This window comes from Gracilinanus agilis, chromosome 4 (assembly GCF_016433145.1).
Source record: "Gracilinanus agilis isolate LMUSP501 chromosome 4, AgileGrace, whole genome shotgun sequence".
NCBI lineage: Eukaryota > Metazoa > Chordata > Mammalia > Didelphimorphia > Didelphidae > Gracilinanus > Gracilinanus agilis.
The window spans coordinates 491500638-491520746 of NC_058133.1; the positions used below are offsets into that span (position 1 = coordinate 491500638).

At 48.7% G+C, this 20109-nt stretch overlaps 1 protein-coding gene across 1 annotated transcript in view; it reads right to left on the reverse strand.

The window, feature by feature from the left end:
- Positions 1-4404: 4404 nt before the first annotated feature.
- Positions 4405-20109, reverse strand: part of CCDC92B (coiled-coil domain containing 92B) — an 18896-nt gene continuing 3191 nt past the window's right edge. The window contains exons 2-4 of the mRNA XM_044675605.1: positions 19486-19533; positions 4870-5180; positions 4405-4770 (exon numbers count right to left, since the gene is read on the reverse strand). Coding sequence (XP_044531540.1) covers positions 4405-4770; positions 4870-5180; positions 19486-19533 — 725 coding nt within the window. The remainder of the gene's footprint in view (positions 4771-4869; positions 5181-19485; positions 19534-20109) is intronic.

Genomic DNA, 20109 nt, shown 5'->3' on the forward strand with positions numbered 1-20109 from the left:
GAGGAGGAAAGACAGGCATCCTTAGGGCTGCAGCTCTCCTAATTTTTAACCTTGCTTGATGTCTCCTTTCCCCAGCCAAGAAGAGATCTCCCTCCTTAGAGTCTTTTTTTTTTTTTTAAACCCTTAACTTCTGTGTATTGGCTCATGAGTGGAAGAGTGGTAAGAGTGGGCAATGGGGGTCAAATGACTTGCCCAGGGTCACACAGCTGGGAAGTGTCTGAGGCCAGATTTGAACCTAGGACCTCCTGTCTCTAGGCCCGACTCTCAATCCACTGAGCTACCCAGCTGCCCCTCTCCTTAGAGTCTTTAGTAGGATGGCATCACTCAGATCCCCACCTTGCCAGGTTCATATGGCTCTGGTTTGTGGTACACCCATTTCTGAGAGTAGGGGGAGGCACAAGTAAACAGGCCTCCACTTTCTGATCTCAGGAGGCAAAGTGAAGGGTACCTCCCATCCATATCCATTTTGCAGCAAAGTCTCACGCCCCCCTTTCTCCCATCAGAGAGGCAGAGGGATAGGGATAGGGATAAGGGTCTGTAGGAGAGAAATGGGGGTAAGGACCCAAGCTGGGATAAGTATTTAGAGGACTGGGGTGGGGATAGGGAGGAGATCTGCCTTTTCACCCTATTAATAACCTGACCTTCCAGGACCTTGTTCCTATACAGTAGAAGTGAGTCAGTCAGAAGCCAGCCTGTAGTCAGAGGACCTGAGTTCAAATCTCATTTCTGAAACTTTCTGTGTGATCCTGGGGAAATCACTTCTACTCTATGGAACTCAATTCACTCCTCTGAAAAATGAGGGGTCTCTGAGATCTCTTTTTGCTTTACTAGTCATTTATCTGCCCTGGACCTCAGTTTCCTTCTCTGTAAAATGAGGGAGTTAGACAAGTTATGATCCTTTCCCCATCTTCCAGCTCTTCCTTTAAGAGTGTCTCGGGACAGAGTTTCTGGATAGTTGTCCATTTGGCACTCCCTCTCCCCAGGCTTGGAAGCATTTACAGTTTGAGTGGGCAGATTCTAACTAGCATTTATTAAATGCCTACTGTGTGCCAGATACTGCTAAGTGCTGGTGGTAATGGTGATGTTTCAGTGTGTGGATACTGAGTTTCTTTCCTTTCTCTTATATCTCCTGTCTTCTACTTCAGCTGAATGTGCAGTGATCCTCCTCCCTCCTCCCCAGCATCCACACCCTTTCATCTGGGGATCTCTAAGCACCCTACAAAAAGATTAAGTGCTGTTATCTCCGTTTGCCAGGAGGGGGAGGGTACATGAGGAAGAGGCAGATTGGGGAGCCCAAGTGGGGTAACCTGGGGAGAGGCTGGACAGGTTAGGTGGTGATTTCTGTGTGGGCGAAGACTCTTTCTGGAAAATGCCTGGGAACTCTGGGAATGAAGAGCCAAGTCAGGGAGAGGGAGAGGGAGAGGGAGAGGGAGAGAGAGAGGGAGAGGAGGGCTATTGCAACAGGGCTGAAGGAGCTATGGCTTTTATTAGGTGATAGGGGAAGTTCCCTCCCCACCACTGCAAAAGAAAACAAATGAGTAAAAGTCACTCCATGCTTCCCTGGCGTGCAGCCCCGGGAGACGAAGGTCAGTGCGTTGTTCAGGGCTAAAGGAGAGAGCGTGCCTTTTCTCTTTCCGTACGTGTCTCAGGTCCCATCTAAGAGGGCCAGAGAGTGACACAAAAACTCAGCAAACAGTCCCCAGGAGCCCCGGGCAGCGAGAGATTTAGAGATACCGTGAGATAGAGACCATGAAAGCAAAACTCCGGGGAGGGGGAAGGGAAAGCGAAGGTACTTAACGTCCGGAAGCCTGCAAGCCCTCGGGGCAGGAGCAGTTTCACTCCCAAAGCTGGGGGAAGGCTAGCAGATACACTGTGGCAGGGAGCCGGGCATCCCGGTAAACGAGCCCGAGAGCTTGAGTGGGGTCTCTAGGTAGGTGTCCTATTGATAAGGAGCTGGAGTAGCTTAGTGAGATGCCCCCAAGGGGCTGTAGGAAAAACCGGGGTGTTGAAAACTGTCTCCACCGGCTCGGGGCTTCTGGGTGTGCATTTGAGAATGGGCGTCTGACGCTTGCTCAGCTCTGCTGATCCTTCATCACTTCCCAGGAGAGAAGCAGCAGTCCGCTTCCTCCAGGAGAATCTTTCTGGAGACCCCTCGCCAATGACCAGGCTCCCCCCCCCAAATTTAGGTGAAGGAAAAAGACTTTTTCAAAACTCCCTTTCTGGGGGACCTGGGTATGAAGATGGGGTTCAGAAGATAAGCCTACAAGGGCTCTCTGTTCACTCCTTGTCTCGTCCCCTTTTCAGACTTTTCCTCTCTTGAATTACAGGCACCCTTCCCTTCCCTCATTCCTTGCCTTGACCCTTTCCTATCTCCCACTTCCTACAGCACCCTATGAGTCCTCTAGAGTGGATGGGAGCAGGGCCCTGGGTTCCTGTATCCTTCCCCTCCCCCACAAAGGGAAGAAGGCTGAGGAATTAAAATTATTCGGGAAAGTAGAATCTGGGCTTGAGGCCTATTTTGGGGGTGTACCAGCGACTATGGATACGTGAAGATGGTCTTGCTTTCCTCCCCCTCCAAAGAGCCTCTTTTCCAACTCTGGAAAACTCTTGACAGGCACTTAGGGCTCAATGCAGGACCCACTAGGGGGCTGGGCTCTTCCTGATTGGATTCCTAGGGGTTAGGGATGCTCCCTTTTACCCTAGAGTAGGCAGAGGAGTTATGACAAAACAGAGAAGTGGCTTCCCCCTACACTGGTCTAGCGTTTTCTTCCTAGGGATTTGGTAAGAGGCTCAGCTATTGCCCCTCTTGATTCTGGGGAGACAGTTGGACAGAAGTCCAGACTGGCAGGCCTGTAGCTACAGAGCCAAAACTGGGTCCCAAGACCCATTCCAAGGCTGAATGGCATAGGCTGAGTTTGCAGCGTTCCCTTCCCTCCTAACGTCCAGGCCGGCACCGAGTGTCCAGGGGAGGGTGCACCTCTCCCCCCACTGCCTAGCTCGGGCCAATGGTTATGGTTGTCCCTCTCCTTTTCCTGGATTCCACTTTCTCCTTGTTCCCAGGAGTGGGGGAACCTATCAGGCTCCAGGCAGAAGCTGGTGTTGAAAGCTGAGGCTTTGTGCATTGGGGAGTCTCTCTCCATCCTTTTCTCCCCCCACCCCATTCCTACCTAAACAAAATGGATATCAAGAGATCTAGCAAGCCCGTGGGGCAGGAGTGTCCAGCGGAGAGGGAGGGGGCTGTAATAGAACTCGGAGGACCCCACACCTACATTAATGACTCTCAGTTCCCGGCAGCCAGCCCCTCCCTTCAGCCCCAGCCAGCTCATTGGGATGCAGCTGAAAGGAGTACCAAAGAAGAGAGTCCCAGAAAGCTTCCCAGAGGAAGCTGCCAGGTTCCCATTCCCAGCCCCTCCTACAGCCATGGGAGAGCACAAGTTCCCCACCTGGCCCAGGGCAGGCGAGGGTGCCCCACCTCACCCACTCATCCTGAGCTGAGGAGGAAGTAGCAAAGACGCAGACTAGGTGGATTCCCCTCTCGGATCCCCGGAGGGACGTTAGGCTTGGGGTGGGGGATAAAGTGTTTCGTGCTTGCTTGCAAAGCTGTTGCGGAAGGGGCTATACTCACCCTCTCAGGGAAAGCCTCAGGGCCCCGCCCCCGCCCCGCCTCCTGCCGGACCACAGGACCGGCTACGCTGAGGTCGGCTCTGCGGAGGGGGCGCGGAAGCCATGCAGGGCGGAGAGTGGGTAGGAGAGAGGAGCTCCAAGGTCTCAGGGACAACCAGAGGCAGCCGGCTTTCCCCTCTCTTCTCTGGCCAACAGCCTTTCCCCTCGCTCTAAAGTCCGAGGCGATTATTTGCTTGCAACCGTCCCTTTCTACATCCCCCCCCACCCCCCGATTGTCAGTTTTACTCCCTGCGACCTTCTCCCTCCTCCCCTCTCCTGGGAAAGGAGATATATAAGAGAATATAGATAAATAATTTCCTTTTTACAAATGTGTGCAATTACTCTCCCTATTGTAATCTTCCCCTCCTTTCAAAGGAGCTGGGGTTTCCTTCCCAAAGGGGTGGGCATGGAGGGGAGCGCGGGCGGTGAGTGGCCAAGCTTCAGAGAAGTCTGTGAGTATAAATGAAGGGGGTGGGGTGGGGGAGGAATCTGGTCCCTCCATTATCCCCCACCCGCTCAGTTGCAGAGGCCCCCAATTCCAGCCTACTTGGCCCAGACCCTTCTCTTACTTCCCTGGGCCCACGCAGGGCGCCCGAGGAGCTTCCGCTGAGCCTGCTCTCCCTAGGCAGTCCTGTTCCAGGTCTCCGGCTTTCGGCCTAGGGAGCGCCTGCCGTGGGTGTCCGCCCCGGGGTGAGAGGGGTCCCGTCCCATCTCGCTATCCCTCTGCCCCTAGGTTCCTTGCTACTCCAGATCAACCGAGCTATCCGGGCTGGGGGCGGCCGGCCTCCTCCCCGGCGTACTCTTGCAGGATCGGGGCTGGGTGGGGCCGGCGGCAGCCTCACCGGGGGGCTCCCGGTGAACAGGCTTGCGGGGGCTGGCGCACGTCTGGGGGGCCTTGTCCCGAGCCCTGGGCCTCGGAGGTCTACGGGCGGAAAGGAAGAGGGCAGGGTCGGGCATGGGCTCGGGCTCGGCCTCGTCCAGCCTGCAGCTCAGCTCCCAGGCCGCCCAGTCCCTGGCGCTGCCCAGAGCACACGGCTCGACGAGTAGCGACGAAGGAGGGGGCCGGCGGCCGCGAGACCCGCGTTTCCTGGGCCGCCCGCCAGCGGCCTGCGGGACTCGGTCCCGGCCTCCTGCCGCGGGGGCGGGGGCGGGGGCTGCGGTTGAGGCGGCCGTTGTTGCTGCTGCCGAAACTGCTGCGCCCCCGACGGCTCCGGGGCCAGGGGAGGAGCGAGGCAGCCCGTGCAACCTCTGGCGGGCGGCGTGCAGCTGAAAGGACAGGTAGGCGGCGGCCTCGCTCTGCTTCTGCAGCTCGGTGCCCAGCACGGTGGCGCGGTGACTGCGGCGCCGCAGCTCCTCCAGGAAGCGGCGCTCCTTGCTGCGCAGGCTGGAGCGCAGCGCCCACACGAGCGCGTCGCGCTGCCGCAGCTCTCGCCGCAACTCGCCGTTGCCTCGCTCCCGCGCCGCCAGCTGCTCCTCCAGCGCCCGGCACTTGGCCTCCAGATGCCGCGACGCCTCCTCTGCGGGGACGGGACGGGGAGGGAGAGCTGAAGGGCTGCCCGCCGGACTACTTACCGACCCGGGGTCCCGGGCTTCCATCAGCTCCCCCCAGCCCCTCCCATTCAAGCATTCCTTTATTCTTTCGGTGTTCCTCCCATCCCCCAACCAATCACTCATCCATTCATTCATTATCTATTCTTCCATTCACTCATCCGTCCCTCCATGCTTTCTTTCAGTCATCCATGCATCTATTAAGCTTGCTGCTAAAAATTATTTATTAAGCTGAGAGCAATAGTACAGTTGAATGAGCACTGGACCTCGAGTCAGAAACCCTGAGCTCACAGTCTCTCTCTCCCTAGCTGTGTGACCCTGGGCAAGTCACTTAACTCCCATTGCCTAGCCTTCACCCCTCTTCTGCCTTAGAACCAATCAAAACATATTATTGATTATAAGACAGAAGATGAGGGTTTAAAAAGGAAATATATTTTGATAACGATTTCGACATAACTGGTTTCTTTTGTAATAATATGCATTTTTATCTTGTGCATTTCAAAATGTGATTCTGAGAAAGGGTTTATGGGTTTCAACAGACTGCTGCCAAATGGGCACACTACACACAAACATCCCAAGAACCCTGGCTGAAAATCCTGCGTGACCTTGTGCAGTTCCATTCACTGCCCCCAAATTCAGTTTGCTCATCTGTAAAACGGGGGGAGGGGGGATAGATTTATTGATCTCTGACTTCCCTTTCAGCCCCAGATCTGTGAAGCATCTGCTACAAGGAAAGGGCTGCAGCTCTCCAAAGCAAAGGGACTTTGGTTTTTCTCCAGGTTCTTGGCCGGCTATGATCCTTTGAGATCACTTTCCCCTTTCTCAGCTTCCATTCCCTATTTGGTCAAATGAAGGGCAACCAAATGTATAAACCTTAAGGTCTCTTCCAGTTTGCTGGTCCTGCCCTAGGGGTTTCTCTAAACATTTGAGAAGGCAGCTCTGTCTAGGAAAAAGGACAGACTCTTTGGAGTCTACCTTCAGATCTCACCAGTCTTAGACTCTTACTTCTTACAGTTATATGCTTGCCCTGGGCAATGTACCTTTTATCTCAATATTTGTTATTCCAATAATGCAGCTTTGTGTCAAACCTGATAGAGTGCTGAACCTGCAGTCAGGAAAACATCTTCATGAGTTTAAATTTGGCCTCAGACACTAGCTGAGTGACCCTGGGCAAGTCAGGAAACCCTGCTTGCCTCAGTTTCCTTTTCTGTCAAATGAGCTGGAGAAGAAAATGGCAAACCACTCCAGAATCTTTGCCAAGAAAACTCCAAATGGGGTCACCAAAAGCTGGATGTGACTGAATAAGAAGCCTCCTAATGCTAACTAGTATAAACACCATGAAGTAGGAGATGGAATGCTGGGTTTCAAGTTCAAACCCGGATTTATGGTCCCTACTAGCTGAAGAGTTGGGAGCAAATGATTTCATTTCTCTCTGTGCCTCAGGCAACTCTCAAGGCTTTAGCAGATAAATCATAGCCAGGTTGGGCATCTAGACGGCCCACACCAGGAGCTTCCACACCATGCCAACAAAGGATAACCACTCCCATCAAGCAGCTTTAAGGGGTTCAAAGCCCAGGTCTTTAACAACCCTATGAAGAAGGGAGTTAGCTTTAAGTATTATTATCCCTGCCCCCAATAGAAGTAGTCAACAAACATTCATTAAGTGTTTCCTCTATGTCAGGACCTCAGCAAAGTGTTAAGGATACAAGGACAAAAGCAGACTAGTCCTTGCTCTCAAGGAACTTACATCCTATTGAGAGGGATAACACATATACAAGTATATATGAAGTAAAAACAAGTCAGTGGGGGTCGGATCTGCAGGGTTTTCTTGGCTAGATACTGGAGAGGTTGACCATTGTCTACTATTTACTATCTTTGTACCCCTGGGCAAGTAGCTTAGCTTCTCTTAGCCTCAGCTTCCTCAAATGTCAAATAAGGGGGTTGGACTAAATGGTACCAATGTGTCTCTTCTGCCAGATCTAGAAACCCTGTGATTCCCTGACTTTAAATCCAGGGCTTTTCCCACTGGCACCATATGGGAGCATTTACACTTTACAGAGAAGGGAACTGAAGAACAAAGTCCAAAATAATCCAGTGAGCCCAGAAGCAGGTAATGAAATACAGATTCCTTCTGACTCCAGGTCCAGGCCTCTTTCCACTTACACTAAAGTGGATAGATAGATGATAGATATTTAAAGGCAAAGTTTGCACTTAAGGAGTCCATCCAGCACGTTTCTCCTCCCTCCCTTCCTTCTTTCTGTCCTTCCTTCCTTCTTTCTCTCCTTCCTTCTTTCTCTCCTTCCTCCTTTCCTTCCTCTCCTTCCTTCCTTCCTTCTTTCCTTCCTTCTTTCCTCCCTCCCTCCCTTCCTTCCTTCCTTTCTCCCTTTCTCCCTTCCTTCTTTCCTTCNCTAGCTCAGAGATGGGGCTTCTGAGAGATGCTAGTGTGAAGTCAGAGGTTATTTGGTACCATCATGCAAGGAAAGACTTTAGAGTGGAGACATTGGGATCTATCATTGCTTTTGAATAGGTATCTAGACATTCTTATGTCTCCTGCCAAGACTGGGAAACTGACATATTCCTGCCATTCTTCCATTCTGAGATGGAACTTAAAAAACAAAGCTTATTATCTGGAAATGGGGTTAGTGAGGCTACCTCCTACTTATGTTTACAGGAAAGAAGGGCAATGGGGAGTAATAGCTGATATTGTTTCTTGGGAAACTGGGGAAAGCCGCCACCAGCAGCATGTGCCAAGGATTAGTGAGAAGCAATGCCAACTAGGCACTATACCTAGGGAATGACTACATGTAACTAAGAAGCTATTGTTCTCTGGAAAAGAGTTTTACTTTTCTTTTTTTAAACCTTTACCTTCTGTCTTAGTATCTATTCTAAGACAAAAGAGCAGCAAGGGCTAGGCAATTAGGGTTAAGGGTCTTGCTCAGGGTCACACAGCTAAAAAGTGTCTGAGATCAAATTTGAACTCAAGTCCTCCTGATTCCATGCTTAATGTTCCATCTTCTGAGCTACCTGGCTGCCTACAAAGGACTTTTTGAGGCAGATGTTAGTATTTTCTTCCTTCCTTCCTTCCTTCCTTCCTTCCTTCCTTCCTTCCTTCCTTCCTTCCTTCCTTCCTTCCTTCCTTCCTTTCTTCTTCCCTCCCTCCCTTCATCCTTCCTTCCTTTTCCTGAGGAATTATTTTATTTTTCATGGAAAATACACTGGTTATTGTAAGAATTACTTCTTACCCAGGAGCTACTTCAGTACTTAATCCAGTATTTCAAAGACTCATCATTTCTTCCATATGGCCTGTCTCTCCAGGCCCCTCTTTGCCCAAGAGAATAGCCTTACAGAGTTGCTGGGGCTGAAAAATTTATCAACCCAGTGCTGAGCTTCTCAGAATTTGGCCAGGCTGGTCCTCATCCAATATGCAATCTGTTTCCAGGCCTGTCCCTTAAGTCTTTCCAAGAAGATGAGACCTGCTTGAGCTTGTACTCAGCTGGCAAAGCCTTTGAGAACCCAGGGTCATCTCCAGGCCATGGGATTACCATGTTGAACTGAAAGACATCTTTGAGATCATCTGATCCAGCTTTCTCCCCCTTTGAGCCCTTACTTTCTTAGTAACAACTCTAAGACAGAAGGGCAAGGGCTAGGCAATGGGGGTCAAGAGACTTGCCTAGGGTCACACGGCTAGGAAGTATCTGAGGCCAGATTTGAACCTTCTGACTCCAGTCTTGGTGCTCAGTCCATTGTGCCACCTAGCTGCCTCCAATTCTATTTTTACAGAGAAATAAACTGAGGTTCAGAGATAAGGTAAGTGGATGAGCCTTAATTTTAACCCTCTGTCTTCTGGTTCCAAATCTTTTTGCTTCAACAAGGTAGCACAATTCGGTTAATAATAATAATAATAATAATAATAATAATAATAATAATAAGCGCTAATATTTATCTAACACTTTGAGGCTGCAAGGTACTTTACCTATGTTATTTAATTAAATGTACCCTATTAATTCAATCCAAATCCATACTGTACACAAGGAACCAAGTCAGGCAGTAGAGCTGCAAAGACAAAAAGTGGAAGAGTCCCTGCTCTCAAAGAACTTACTATTATTAAATGATCCCTTTGCCTCAACTATACTCCCTCCCTCTCTTCACCTGTACAATTTCTGTCCATCCTTTAAAGCCCAACTCAACTGCCACCTCCTCCAAGAAGCCTTCTTGAATTACCTCTGGATTCCTACTCTGGATTATCTACCCCCTCAGACTTCACACTGCACTTAAATACTTCTCTGATGCACTAATCATATGTGATTGTATATTATAATTATGTACGAAAGGATCTAATCCCCTGACTAGAGTGTAAATCCAAGGTAGGGGGGCCACATCCTAACTCTGTATCTCCCTGAGACCAGCCCATTGCTCTGCCCCTTCCCTTAATATTTCCTGCCTCTCCAGACTGTGGGAGAGAATAGCTTTGTTCCCCTTAAGGAGATTCATGTTGTCCAGTTGTGTCTGACTCTTTGTGACCTCATTTGGAATCTTCTTGACAAAATCATTGGAGTGGTTTGTCATTTCTTTCTCCAGATCATTTTATAGATAAGTAACTAAAGTCACTGGTTAAGTGACTTGTCCAGGGTCTATAGCTACTAAGTGTCTGAGGCCAGATTTGAACACACAAAGATGCAGCCCTTCCTGACTCCAGGTCTAGCACTTTACCCACTACACCACCTAGCTGCTGGAAGAGATTTATAGGTTTATCCCAGCAACAATAATAAAGGGATCATGAATATGTTTAAAACATTGAACTCCACCTGGCAGCTCCTTCTTACTTCTTACCCAGAAAGTCCCATTTTGGATATTCTCCTAGCCCTCCTCCTCATTTGCAGCATGGAGCAGTAAAAAGAAGGCTGTCTTTATAAAATTGTCAGAAGTCAAAGGGGGCAGCTGGGTAGCTCAGTGGATGGAGAGCCAGCCCTAGAGATGGGAGGTCCTAGGTTCAAATCTGGCTTCAGACACTTCCCAGCTGTATGACCCTGGGCAAGTCACTTAACCTCCATTGCCTACCCTCACCACTCTTCTGCCTTGGAGCCAATATACAGTATTGACTCCAAGATGGAAGGTGAGGGTTTAAAAAAAAGGTCAAAGACTTTGGTTTGAATCCTGACTCTTCTTACAGCCTAGGTGATCTTGGGCAAGTCATTTACCTGTCCTAGTTTTAGAATTTGTGCAGGGAGAGGGTTGAACTAGATGGAGTCTCAGGTACCTGTTACTGTTCCTTCTCCATAGGATCTCTCCAGCCCCATCCATCATTCTCTGAGTCTCAGCTTCCTTCCACATGATGTCTCTCAGACTGCTGCTTTTTCTCCAACCACTATTTACCTTCAACTCTCTCTCTCCCTCTCTCTCTCTCTCTCTCTCTCTCTCTCTCTCTCTCTCTCTCTCTCTCTCTCTCTCTCTCCTTCCCCCTCTTCCTAGGATAGTATTTACCTAAGGCTACCCTTCTGGGGTAAGCATAGGAGGCTCTGTCTTTTTCCTTTGCAATAATTCTTGTGGTATTGCAGAAGAGCACTAGCTTTGGGGTCTGGAAGATCTGGATTCAAATCCCAGCTCAGGCACCTGGGCAGTGACCTAATCTCTTTCAGTCTTAGGATTTGAAAGCAAGTCTTCCTGACTTCAGGTCCTCACCCATCTACAACCCCTATAGCCCTAGTTGTCACAGAATCAGGATTTGAAGCTAGTCTTTTTTAGAACTCTTATCTTCTATCTTAGAATCAGTACTAAGTATTGGTTCCAAGGCAGAAAAACAGTAAGGGCTAGGCAAGTGGGTTTAAGTGACTTGCTCAGGGTCACACAGCTGGGAAGGGCCTGAGGACATATTTGAACCCAGGACCTTTCATTTCCAGGCTTGACTCTAGCCACTGAGCCATCTAGCTGCTCCTTGAAGCTAGTCTTCTGATTCCAGAGGCAAGAAGAAGGCTCTTTCCACAGTTCCAAGCAAATGGCCTGTTGATGATTCTGACTTTGTGCCTCAAACACTAGCTGTGTGTCCCTGAGCAAGTCTTTGAATCTCTCAGCCACAGTTTCCTTATCTGTAAAATGGAGATAATGATACTATTTCCCTGAGGCGATGATTGTGAGATAACATGTAAAGTGCCTTCCAAACCCTAAAGCTGCTATTTAAATTCTAGTGATTATCATTATTCTTGTCAATAACAATAACTCGACACCTTCATTTTCAAAAAACAATCCTGGGAAATGGGTGTATCATGTTGATTTCTTTTCTTCAATGTAAGGAGAACCTGGTGAGGAAATTTCTCAGGAGTCACAACAAGAGAAGGGGTGGCAGGAGGGGGAGTTAGAGTGTGGAGGTGGTACCTGAGCTAGATTTGGTAAATGACCGAAGGGAGGGATGGATTTGAATTCAGGTCTTACTGACTCCAGGTCCATCATTTTAGGAGCTGGGCCATCTTTTTTTTTTTTTTTTTTTAAACCTTTACCTTCCATCTTGGAGTCAATACTGTATATTGGCTCCAAGGTAGAAGAGTGGTAAGGGTAGGCAATGGAGGTTGAGTGACTTGCCCAGGGTCACACAGCTGGGAAGTGTCTGAGGCTATTTGATTTGAACCCAGGACCTCCTGTCTCTAGGCCTGACTCTCAATCCACTGAGCTACCCAGCTGCCCCCTGGGCCATCTTTCATAGATTTGATACAAGGAGAAGAGTTCCTTGGGCAGCAGTCTAAAGGTGAGGCATGTTTGCTGTTGCTTGGGAAATTGCAACGAATATAACTGAATCCTCAGACTTCTGCCTAAAAGTGTTCCTTAATACCTTGTAGGTAACTGAGGTTTTAGCATTCCCCAAACAGGAAAGCCTCCAGATGCCCTGGTGTAGTTACAGCCCCCTGGAGCATGTGGCATATTTCCTACCGAAAGGAGAATAAATGATACCTCCCGGCTCGAGAGCTACTTACAGTTTGTAAGAGAAAAGAGAAAAAATGTGATTCTTCTCTATGTCTAACCACCTCTAATAGGACACAAGCAAGCAAATAAATAAGAGGCGGTCAGCCAACTCACTCAACAAACACCTGTGTTAAGAGCTGAGGCTACAAAGAGAAGCAAAAAACCGACCCCCTGCTTTCAGGGAGCTCTAATTTTAATGGAGAGACACCATGGAAATACTAGCGTCAGACAAGATCCCTACATTGAGAATATTCTTAGAGGGAAGGCACTGGTCCTGGAGGGCTAGAGGGGCCTGGGAGAGGCACCAGACAATGATTAGGCTGAGGCAAGATCTCAGAAATCCTTGGATATCTGCCTGAAGAGCCTGGCCCTGATTTGGTCCGCAATGGGGCGGGGGCTCCTGAAGGCTCTGGATAATAAGGATCTGAACTAGGGTTGGGATGGAAACAGAAAAGAGGCGACCGTCTTTAAGCGCTGGAACTGGGAGGGCTCTAGTCTAATCTAGTCATTTTATAGGCGAGGGGACTGAGCCCCAGAAAGTTGAGCCTCAGACACTTCCCAGCTGTGTGACCCTGGGCAAGTCACTTAACCCCCATTGCCTACCCTTACCGCTCTTCTGCCTTGGAGCCAATACACAGTGTTGACTCCAAGATGGAAGGTAAGGGTTAAAAAAAAAAAAAAAAAGTTGAACAGATTCACAAAGATCACACAGCTGACAGCTAAAGCAAAAGCCCGGATGAGGGATCAGGGCTCACACACAACTCTCAGACTCACCTTCTTTTTTTTATACGTTGCCTCCCCTTTAATTAATTCTCTCCTCGTTCCTTGTGTACTCTTCATCCTCCTCTCCTTTCTTTGAATACAAAGCCTTATCTCCTACTTCCTGGTATGCCCCACAGCACCTACCACCTACTGTAGGCACTAAATGTAATATAAATATTCTTTATAACTATTGATCACTTATAAACATTTATTTTTAATAACACTGGCAAACATTGAGATAGCGCTTGCCGTGCCCCAGGCACTGTGCTACGGGTTTTACAAAGATCTCTTTGATCTAACAACCCTGGGAGGTATCTCCTTTTTACAGATGAGGAAACTAAGGCAAGCAGATTAAACCATTTGCCCGGGGTCACAAAGCCCATAAGTGTTGGAGGCAGGACCTGAGTTCAGATCTTCCCGATATCCCCTTTGCCGTCCATGAGATTGATTTCCCAACATGGCCCCATTACCCCATGGGGCTCCAGTCTGAATGGGGAGTCCAAAGGATTGGTATCTCTCTGCTCTTGCCCCTATGTTCCCCAGATAGGTGTGTCTTAGGGAGAGGGGGGACCTGTGGGTGTCTCTATAAAGTGAGAGATGACTCCACCTTGCCCCCGAGCTTGGCTTGCCAGAGCCCAGACCTTCCAGCCACTTTGGGGCAGTCTTTTCACCATTCCATTATTGCAGTGATTCCCAAAGTGGGCGCCACCGCCCCCTGGTGGGTGCTGCAGGGATCCAGGAGAGCAGTGATGGCCACAGGTGCATTTATCTTTCCTATTCATTGCTATAAAAATTAAAAAAAAATTAATTCCCAGGGGGCTAAGGAATATTTTTTTCTGGAAAGGGGGCGGCAGGCCAAAAAAGTTTGTGAACCACTGCATTATTCTCACCTGCCTCGGACTCCTCCCTGACTTTGACAGGGGAGTTTTCATGGACCCCAAATACTTCCCAGAGGCCGAGTCTCTCCTTTCCAGCACTCCTCTTCATTAGAGTATAAGCTCCCTGAGGCCAGTGACTTATTTGTTTGTATTTTGTGTTTAGGACAGTGCCTGGCACATAGTATGACTAATAAATGTTCTCCAGCTATCTATATGGGGCGCTAGATGACACAGTGGATAGATTGCCAGGCCTGGAGTTAGGAAGACTTGAGTTCAAATGTGACCTCAAACACTTACTAGCTGGATGACCCATAAGGTGACCCACCTAACCCCGTTGACCTCAGTTTTCTCATCTGTAAAATGAGTTGGAGAAGGAAATGGCAAATCACTGCAGTAGCTTTGCCAAGAGAATCCCGAATGGGGTCAGGAAGAGTCATACTGAAGAGCAACAACAGAAAATAGTCTGTGTAGTTGTAGTATTTATTTCATAGCAGCTCCAAAGCGAATTCTCTGTTTCTTTCTTTCTCAACCTCATCTTTCCCCACTCCGTGCCCCCTTTTCCCTTATACTTTCATTCATGTTTGTTTTGTTTTGTTTTGAACCCTTACCCTGTCTTAGTATGAATTCCAAGACAAAAGGGCATCAAGGGCTAGCCAACAGGAGTTAAGTGACTTGCCCAGGGTCACCCAGCTAGGAATTGCCTGAGATCAGATTGGAACTCAGGCTCTCCCACCTCTGGACCTGGAGCTCTAGCCACTGTGACTGCTCATTCTTCATATGTGTCTACATCCTTACACACAGTGCATAGAGGGAGCACATATCCCAGACTCTGATGTTTACTGAGTGACCGGGAGCTTCTTGCTTCACCTCTCTGTTCCCTTCTCTAAAATGGGCATCCTACGGCCGTCAGGATCTACCTCACAAGGTCACCTTGAGATTCAGATGATAGGATGGAGACCAACCACTTCCTAAACCTTACACGGCCGCGTGAATGCGCCTCACCTTCCTGTCCTGGGCTGAGCTGAGCTCTCCTGCTGAAAAAGACCCATCTGTTACCCCTAGACTTAGAGTGGGGAAGAGGGAAGGGAAAGGCAGCCAGCTAGGATGTCCCCCATCTGACTCTTCAGGATGACGCCAGATCGTTACACTCTTGACTGACTGTAGCACAGTGCCCAGCACATAGTAGGCACTTAATGGTTATTGACTGATTAATGTACCCTAATCTTACCTCACCTGTGTAATAGGAACACACACACTCACACACGCTCACTCTCTCTCTCTCTCTCTCTCTCTCTCTCTCTCTCTCTCTCTCTCTCTCACACACACACACACACACACACACACACACAGGGCTTCCCGAGTTACTAAAGTTTAAAATTACACTAAGAAGTTGGAGATACTCTGTATACACAATTACGTTCCAGGCTTCGAATATCATCTACATCGTGTTTCTCTCTCTTCCTTTGCTCTTTCATTATCTAATGAGATACTATCTTATCACAGTGCCTGGCACATAGTGGGCTCTTAAAAAAAAAAAAAAAACCAAAACAACCACCCTTATCTCCTATCTTTGATTAGATCCTAAGATTTGTTCTAAGGCAGAAGAGTGGTAAGGTCGAGGCAACTGGGGTTAAGTGACTTGTCCAGGGTCACACAGCCAGGACGAGTCTGAGGCCAAATTTGTACCCAGGATGTCCAGTCTGGCTCTCTATCCACGGAGCCATCTAGCTGCTTCCACACAGTAGGCTATTAATAAGTGCTCCCCCGCTTCCCCTGTCTTTTCCCTTCCTCATCCCACCCACAACTTGCCAGCAGGTTAGATTCATAGAATGGAAGACCTTTGAGGAATCCTGAAAGATCAACATGGCCAACCAGATGGGGTATGATCAGAGTAGATGGAGGAGAGCAGACCCATCCCCTTTTTGTTTCTAGAAACTTTAGTTTTCTTTCTCTTCCTTCCTTCCTTCCTTCCTTCCTTCCTTCCTTCCTTTCTTTGTTTCTTTGTTTCTTTCTCTCTCCTTTCCTTCCTTCCTCTCTCTCTCTCTCTCTCTCTCTCTCTCTCTCTCTCTCTCTCTCTCTCCCTTCTTTCCTTCCTTCCTTTCTTTTTTAAAATTTAAATCCTTACTTTGTAATCAATACTGTGTATTGGCTCCAAGGCAGAAGAGTGATAAGGACTAGGTAATGGGGGTTAAGTGACTTGCCCAGGGTCACACAGCTAGGAAGTGTCTGAGGTCACATTTGAACCCAGGACTTCTCATCTCTGGGCCTGACTCTCAAACCACTGAGCCACCCAGCTACCTCCTAAATTTTAGCTTTCTTCCTTTCTTCCTTCCTTCCTTCCTTCCTTCCTTCCTTCCTTCCTTCCTTCCTTTCTTTCTTTCTTTCTTTAACCCTTAACTTCTGTGTATTGGCTTCTAGGTGGAAGAGTGGTAAGGGTGGGCAATGGGGGTCAAATGACTTGCCCAGGGTCACACAGCTGGGAAGTATCTGAGGCCGGATTTGAACCTAGGACCTCCCGTCTCTAGGCCTGACTCTCCATCCACTGAGCTACCCAGCTGCCCCCTCCCCCCCTTTAGCTTTCTTAATGAAGTTCAAGATCCAAATTAACTTTCTTGGATGCTATAACACATTACTGACTCATACTGAACTTCTTGTTTTTCAGTTGTTTTCCGTCATGCTTGACTTTTCGTGACCCTCTTTGAGGTTTTCTTGATCCTAGAGTGGTTTGCCATTTCCTTTTCTAGCTCATTTGACAGATGAGGAAACTGAGGCCAACAGGGTTAAGTGACTAGTCCAGGGTCACCCAACTAATAAGTGTCAGAGACCAGATTGAATTTGGGAAGGTGAGTCTTCCTGATTCCCAGCCCAGTGCTCTATCATCCATTGCCATCCCTAAATCAAAAGAATCTCTCCTTGGGTCCCCATCTCCACCCACCCCCATTCTCTAATTGTTTAGGGGAGGAAACCGAGTTCCCTCCCTCCCACAGATAAAGATCTGTAAACAAACAAATTGATCCGGGGGGAAATCCCTCCAACGCTCCCATTATTTTTGAAATGCAAAATCCGCTCTACCCAGGGGTTTCCCTTTGGGCAGTTAAACACGTAGTCTGTAAACAAAGCCCTGGAGGGCTCCAGCGCTAAGGAGGCCCGACGGCTTAAGGAATTCTTTTGTAAATAGAGAAGATTGTAGCAAAAAGAGAAAAAAAAATCCATTTGGCCAGATTTCTAAAGGAGACGTTTGAGCAGCCAATGAAGGCCCCGTCACCTGAGCAACCAGATGTTGTCATGGATACCAGAGAATCCCCTCCCTGTCCTGGCCCTCCTCCGCCCTCCCAGGCCTTCCATTCACAGGCTTTTTACCAGATGCCAAAACATCTGGAGAAAGAGGAAAGCAGCCGTTTATTCACTGGATTGCTTGTTCTGGTCTACTCTTTGATGGCTGGAACCCTCCAGGACTCCACATGGCTGAAGGGATTTTGAAAGAGATTGACCGGGAAAGGCCAGGCCTTTCCTTCCGGGGAGCTGGGACGGGTCCCTCCTCCCCAACTCATCCTTCCCCTCTCCGGGCTGGAGGACACGGTGGATGAAGAGAGGGATGGATCGAGGGGGTGAAGAGCTGTGACTCCTCTCCAGGGAGTGTTCAAGATGGCCGCTTGGGGTCCCCCAAGGCTCTCTCGTGGGCCCCATTCTCTGTAGTCCCTCTCTTGGAGACTTCACTAGTTCTCATGGGTTCAACTACCGTCTCCCCCCAGAATGGCCCCCAGCTCTTCAGATCCAGCCTGGCTGTTTCTCCTGCCTCACTAGTTCACTATTGGGCGTCTCCTGTATGTCTCCTGTATCTCGAACTTAATATGTCATTATCTTGCATTCTCCCTCCAACTCAACCCATTTCTCTTATGACTTCCTTATCTCTGTTGAGATCACCATCACCCTCATCACCATCATCACCCTCATCACCATCCTCATCATCATCTTTTTTTTTTTTTTTTTTTAACCCTGACCTTCTGTCTCGGAGTCAATACTGTGTACTGGCTCCAAGGCAGAAGAGTGGTAAGTGGTAAGTTCCAGAGTCACACAGCTAGGAAATGTCTGAGGTTAGATTTGAACCCAGAATGTCCCGTCTCTGGGCCTGGATCTCAATCCACTGAACCAACCAGTAGTTCCCTACTTTTACTTTTTTTTTTTTTTTTTAACTCTTACCTTCCGCCTTAGAATCAATACTGGGTCTTTGTTCTAAGGCAGAAGAGCAGTAAGGGCTAGGCATTGGGGGTGAAGTGACTTGCCCAGGGTCCCACAACTTGGGAAGTGTCTGAGGCCAGATTTGAACCTAGGACCTCCCATCTTTAGGGCTGGCTCTCATTCCACTGAGTCATCCAGCTGCCCCCCTGGCACTTCTGTTCAAAACCTTGGTGTCACCCTTATTCCTCCCTCTCTACTCACCTCATATATCCAGTGGGCTGCTGAGTCTTGGGCTTCTCTCTCTAGGGCATCTCTCCTAACCCATCACTTTCTTTCTGCTCAGTGTCACACCTTTGTTCAGGCCCTTATCTCCTCTCATTTGGATTGCTGTAATAGCTTCCTAGTGAGTCTTCCCATCTCTCCAGTCTATCCTCCTCACAGTTGCCAAAATGAAATCCCTCAATTATCGGCCTGACCGTATAACTATTCTGCTCAATAAACTTCAGTGGCTCCCCATTGCCTCTAGTTAGTTCCAAATACAACATTCCATTTGGCATTTTAAGCCCTTTACATTTTGCCTCCAGGATACCTTTCCAAGCTTATTATGTTTTATTAACCCTCACACACTTTCTCCATTTCCTATCTCAGGGAAGTTCTGTCTATTCTCCAAGCCTAGCCTGTATTCCCTCCTCACCACTGCTGGTTCAACCCTTATTTTCTTAAAACTCAGCTCAAAGGTGACTTCGTTTGCTTTATTGTTCAAAACAAAACAAAACCAACCAAAACCAAAACCCTTTACCTTCTGTCTTAGAATCATTACTAAGCATTGGTTTCAAGGCAGAAGAGCATTAAGGGCTAGGCAGTTGGGGTCAAGTGACTTGCCCAGGGTCACACAGCTAGGAAATGTCAGAGCTTAGATTTGAACCCAGGACCTCCCATCTCCAGGCTTGGCTCTCAATGCGCTGCTCCAGCTATTTCATCTATGAGGACTTTCTTGAATCTCCTACCTACTAACCCTAATGCCCTGGAGCCGAGGGACTCCTGAAACTGCCTTCTGAACCTCCTATTTGGTCTATACTTTACATGTATACAAGCCGCCTCTCCAGCAGAAGGTTAGCTGCTTTCACTTTTGTCTTTGAATCTACCCCAGCGTGTTGCACAGCTCATAATAAATGTTTGCTGAATGAATGATTTGGTCGAGTCTTTAGTCCTCTGCACCCTCCGCACCCCCTTCATTATCTTCTTCTTTTTTTTTTTTTTTTTTGCATCTATTTACTTTTTAAACCCTCATCTTCCATCTTAGAATGAACACTATGTATTGGTTCTAAGGTAGAAGAGCAGTAAGGGCTAGACAATGGGGGTCAAGTGACTTGCCCAGGGTCACACAGCTGGGAAGTGGCTGAGGCCGGATTTGAACCCAGGACCTCCTGGCTCCAGGTCTGGCTCTCCATCCACTGAGCTACCCCGCTGCCCCCTTCGCTATCTTCTTACATTGCTTTCTTACCTTGTTGGTCTGACTGCGACTCTTTGGCTTCCAGGTCACGGGTCAGTTCTGGGGGGAAAGCAGAGAGGGAGCATCATTAGCGCGGATGGACGGCTGTGGGTCTGTGTCCATTGTCAGGAAGGACAGCTCGGTCCCTAGCACTAGGGATCAGCCCTACGGCCAGAGGCCAGATTCCCCCCAGCCCCTCTCAGTCATACCTGGAAAGCCGCCGCCACCTGGTGGAGAGAGTGATGGACTGTGTGAGTCACAGAGCTGGGTTGGGGAGAGATAAGGAGTCACCGAGGAGAGGCAGGATTGGGAAGGACCCTAATTGTGGACTGTAATTACGGGAGGCGCCATGGCCTCTGCTGCCCACTCAGATCACTCGACTGAAAAGCCAGGGGAAAAGGCTCCAGGGAAGGACATTCAGTGATATTTTAATCATATCCTTTCTTTCATATCCTCCCCCTCATCTCTGAGAATGGAGGGAAGAAGAAAGGAAGGAGGGAAGGAAGGAGGGAAGGAGGGAAGGAAAGGAGGGAAAGGAAGGAGGGAAGGAAAGAAGGAGGGAATGAAGGAGGGAAGGAAGGAGGGAAGGAAAGGAGGGAAGGAAAGGAGGGAAGGAAGGAAGGAAGGAAGGAAGGA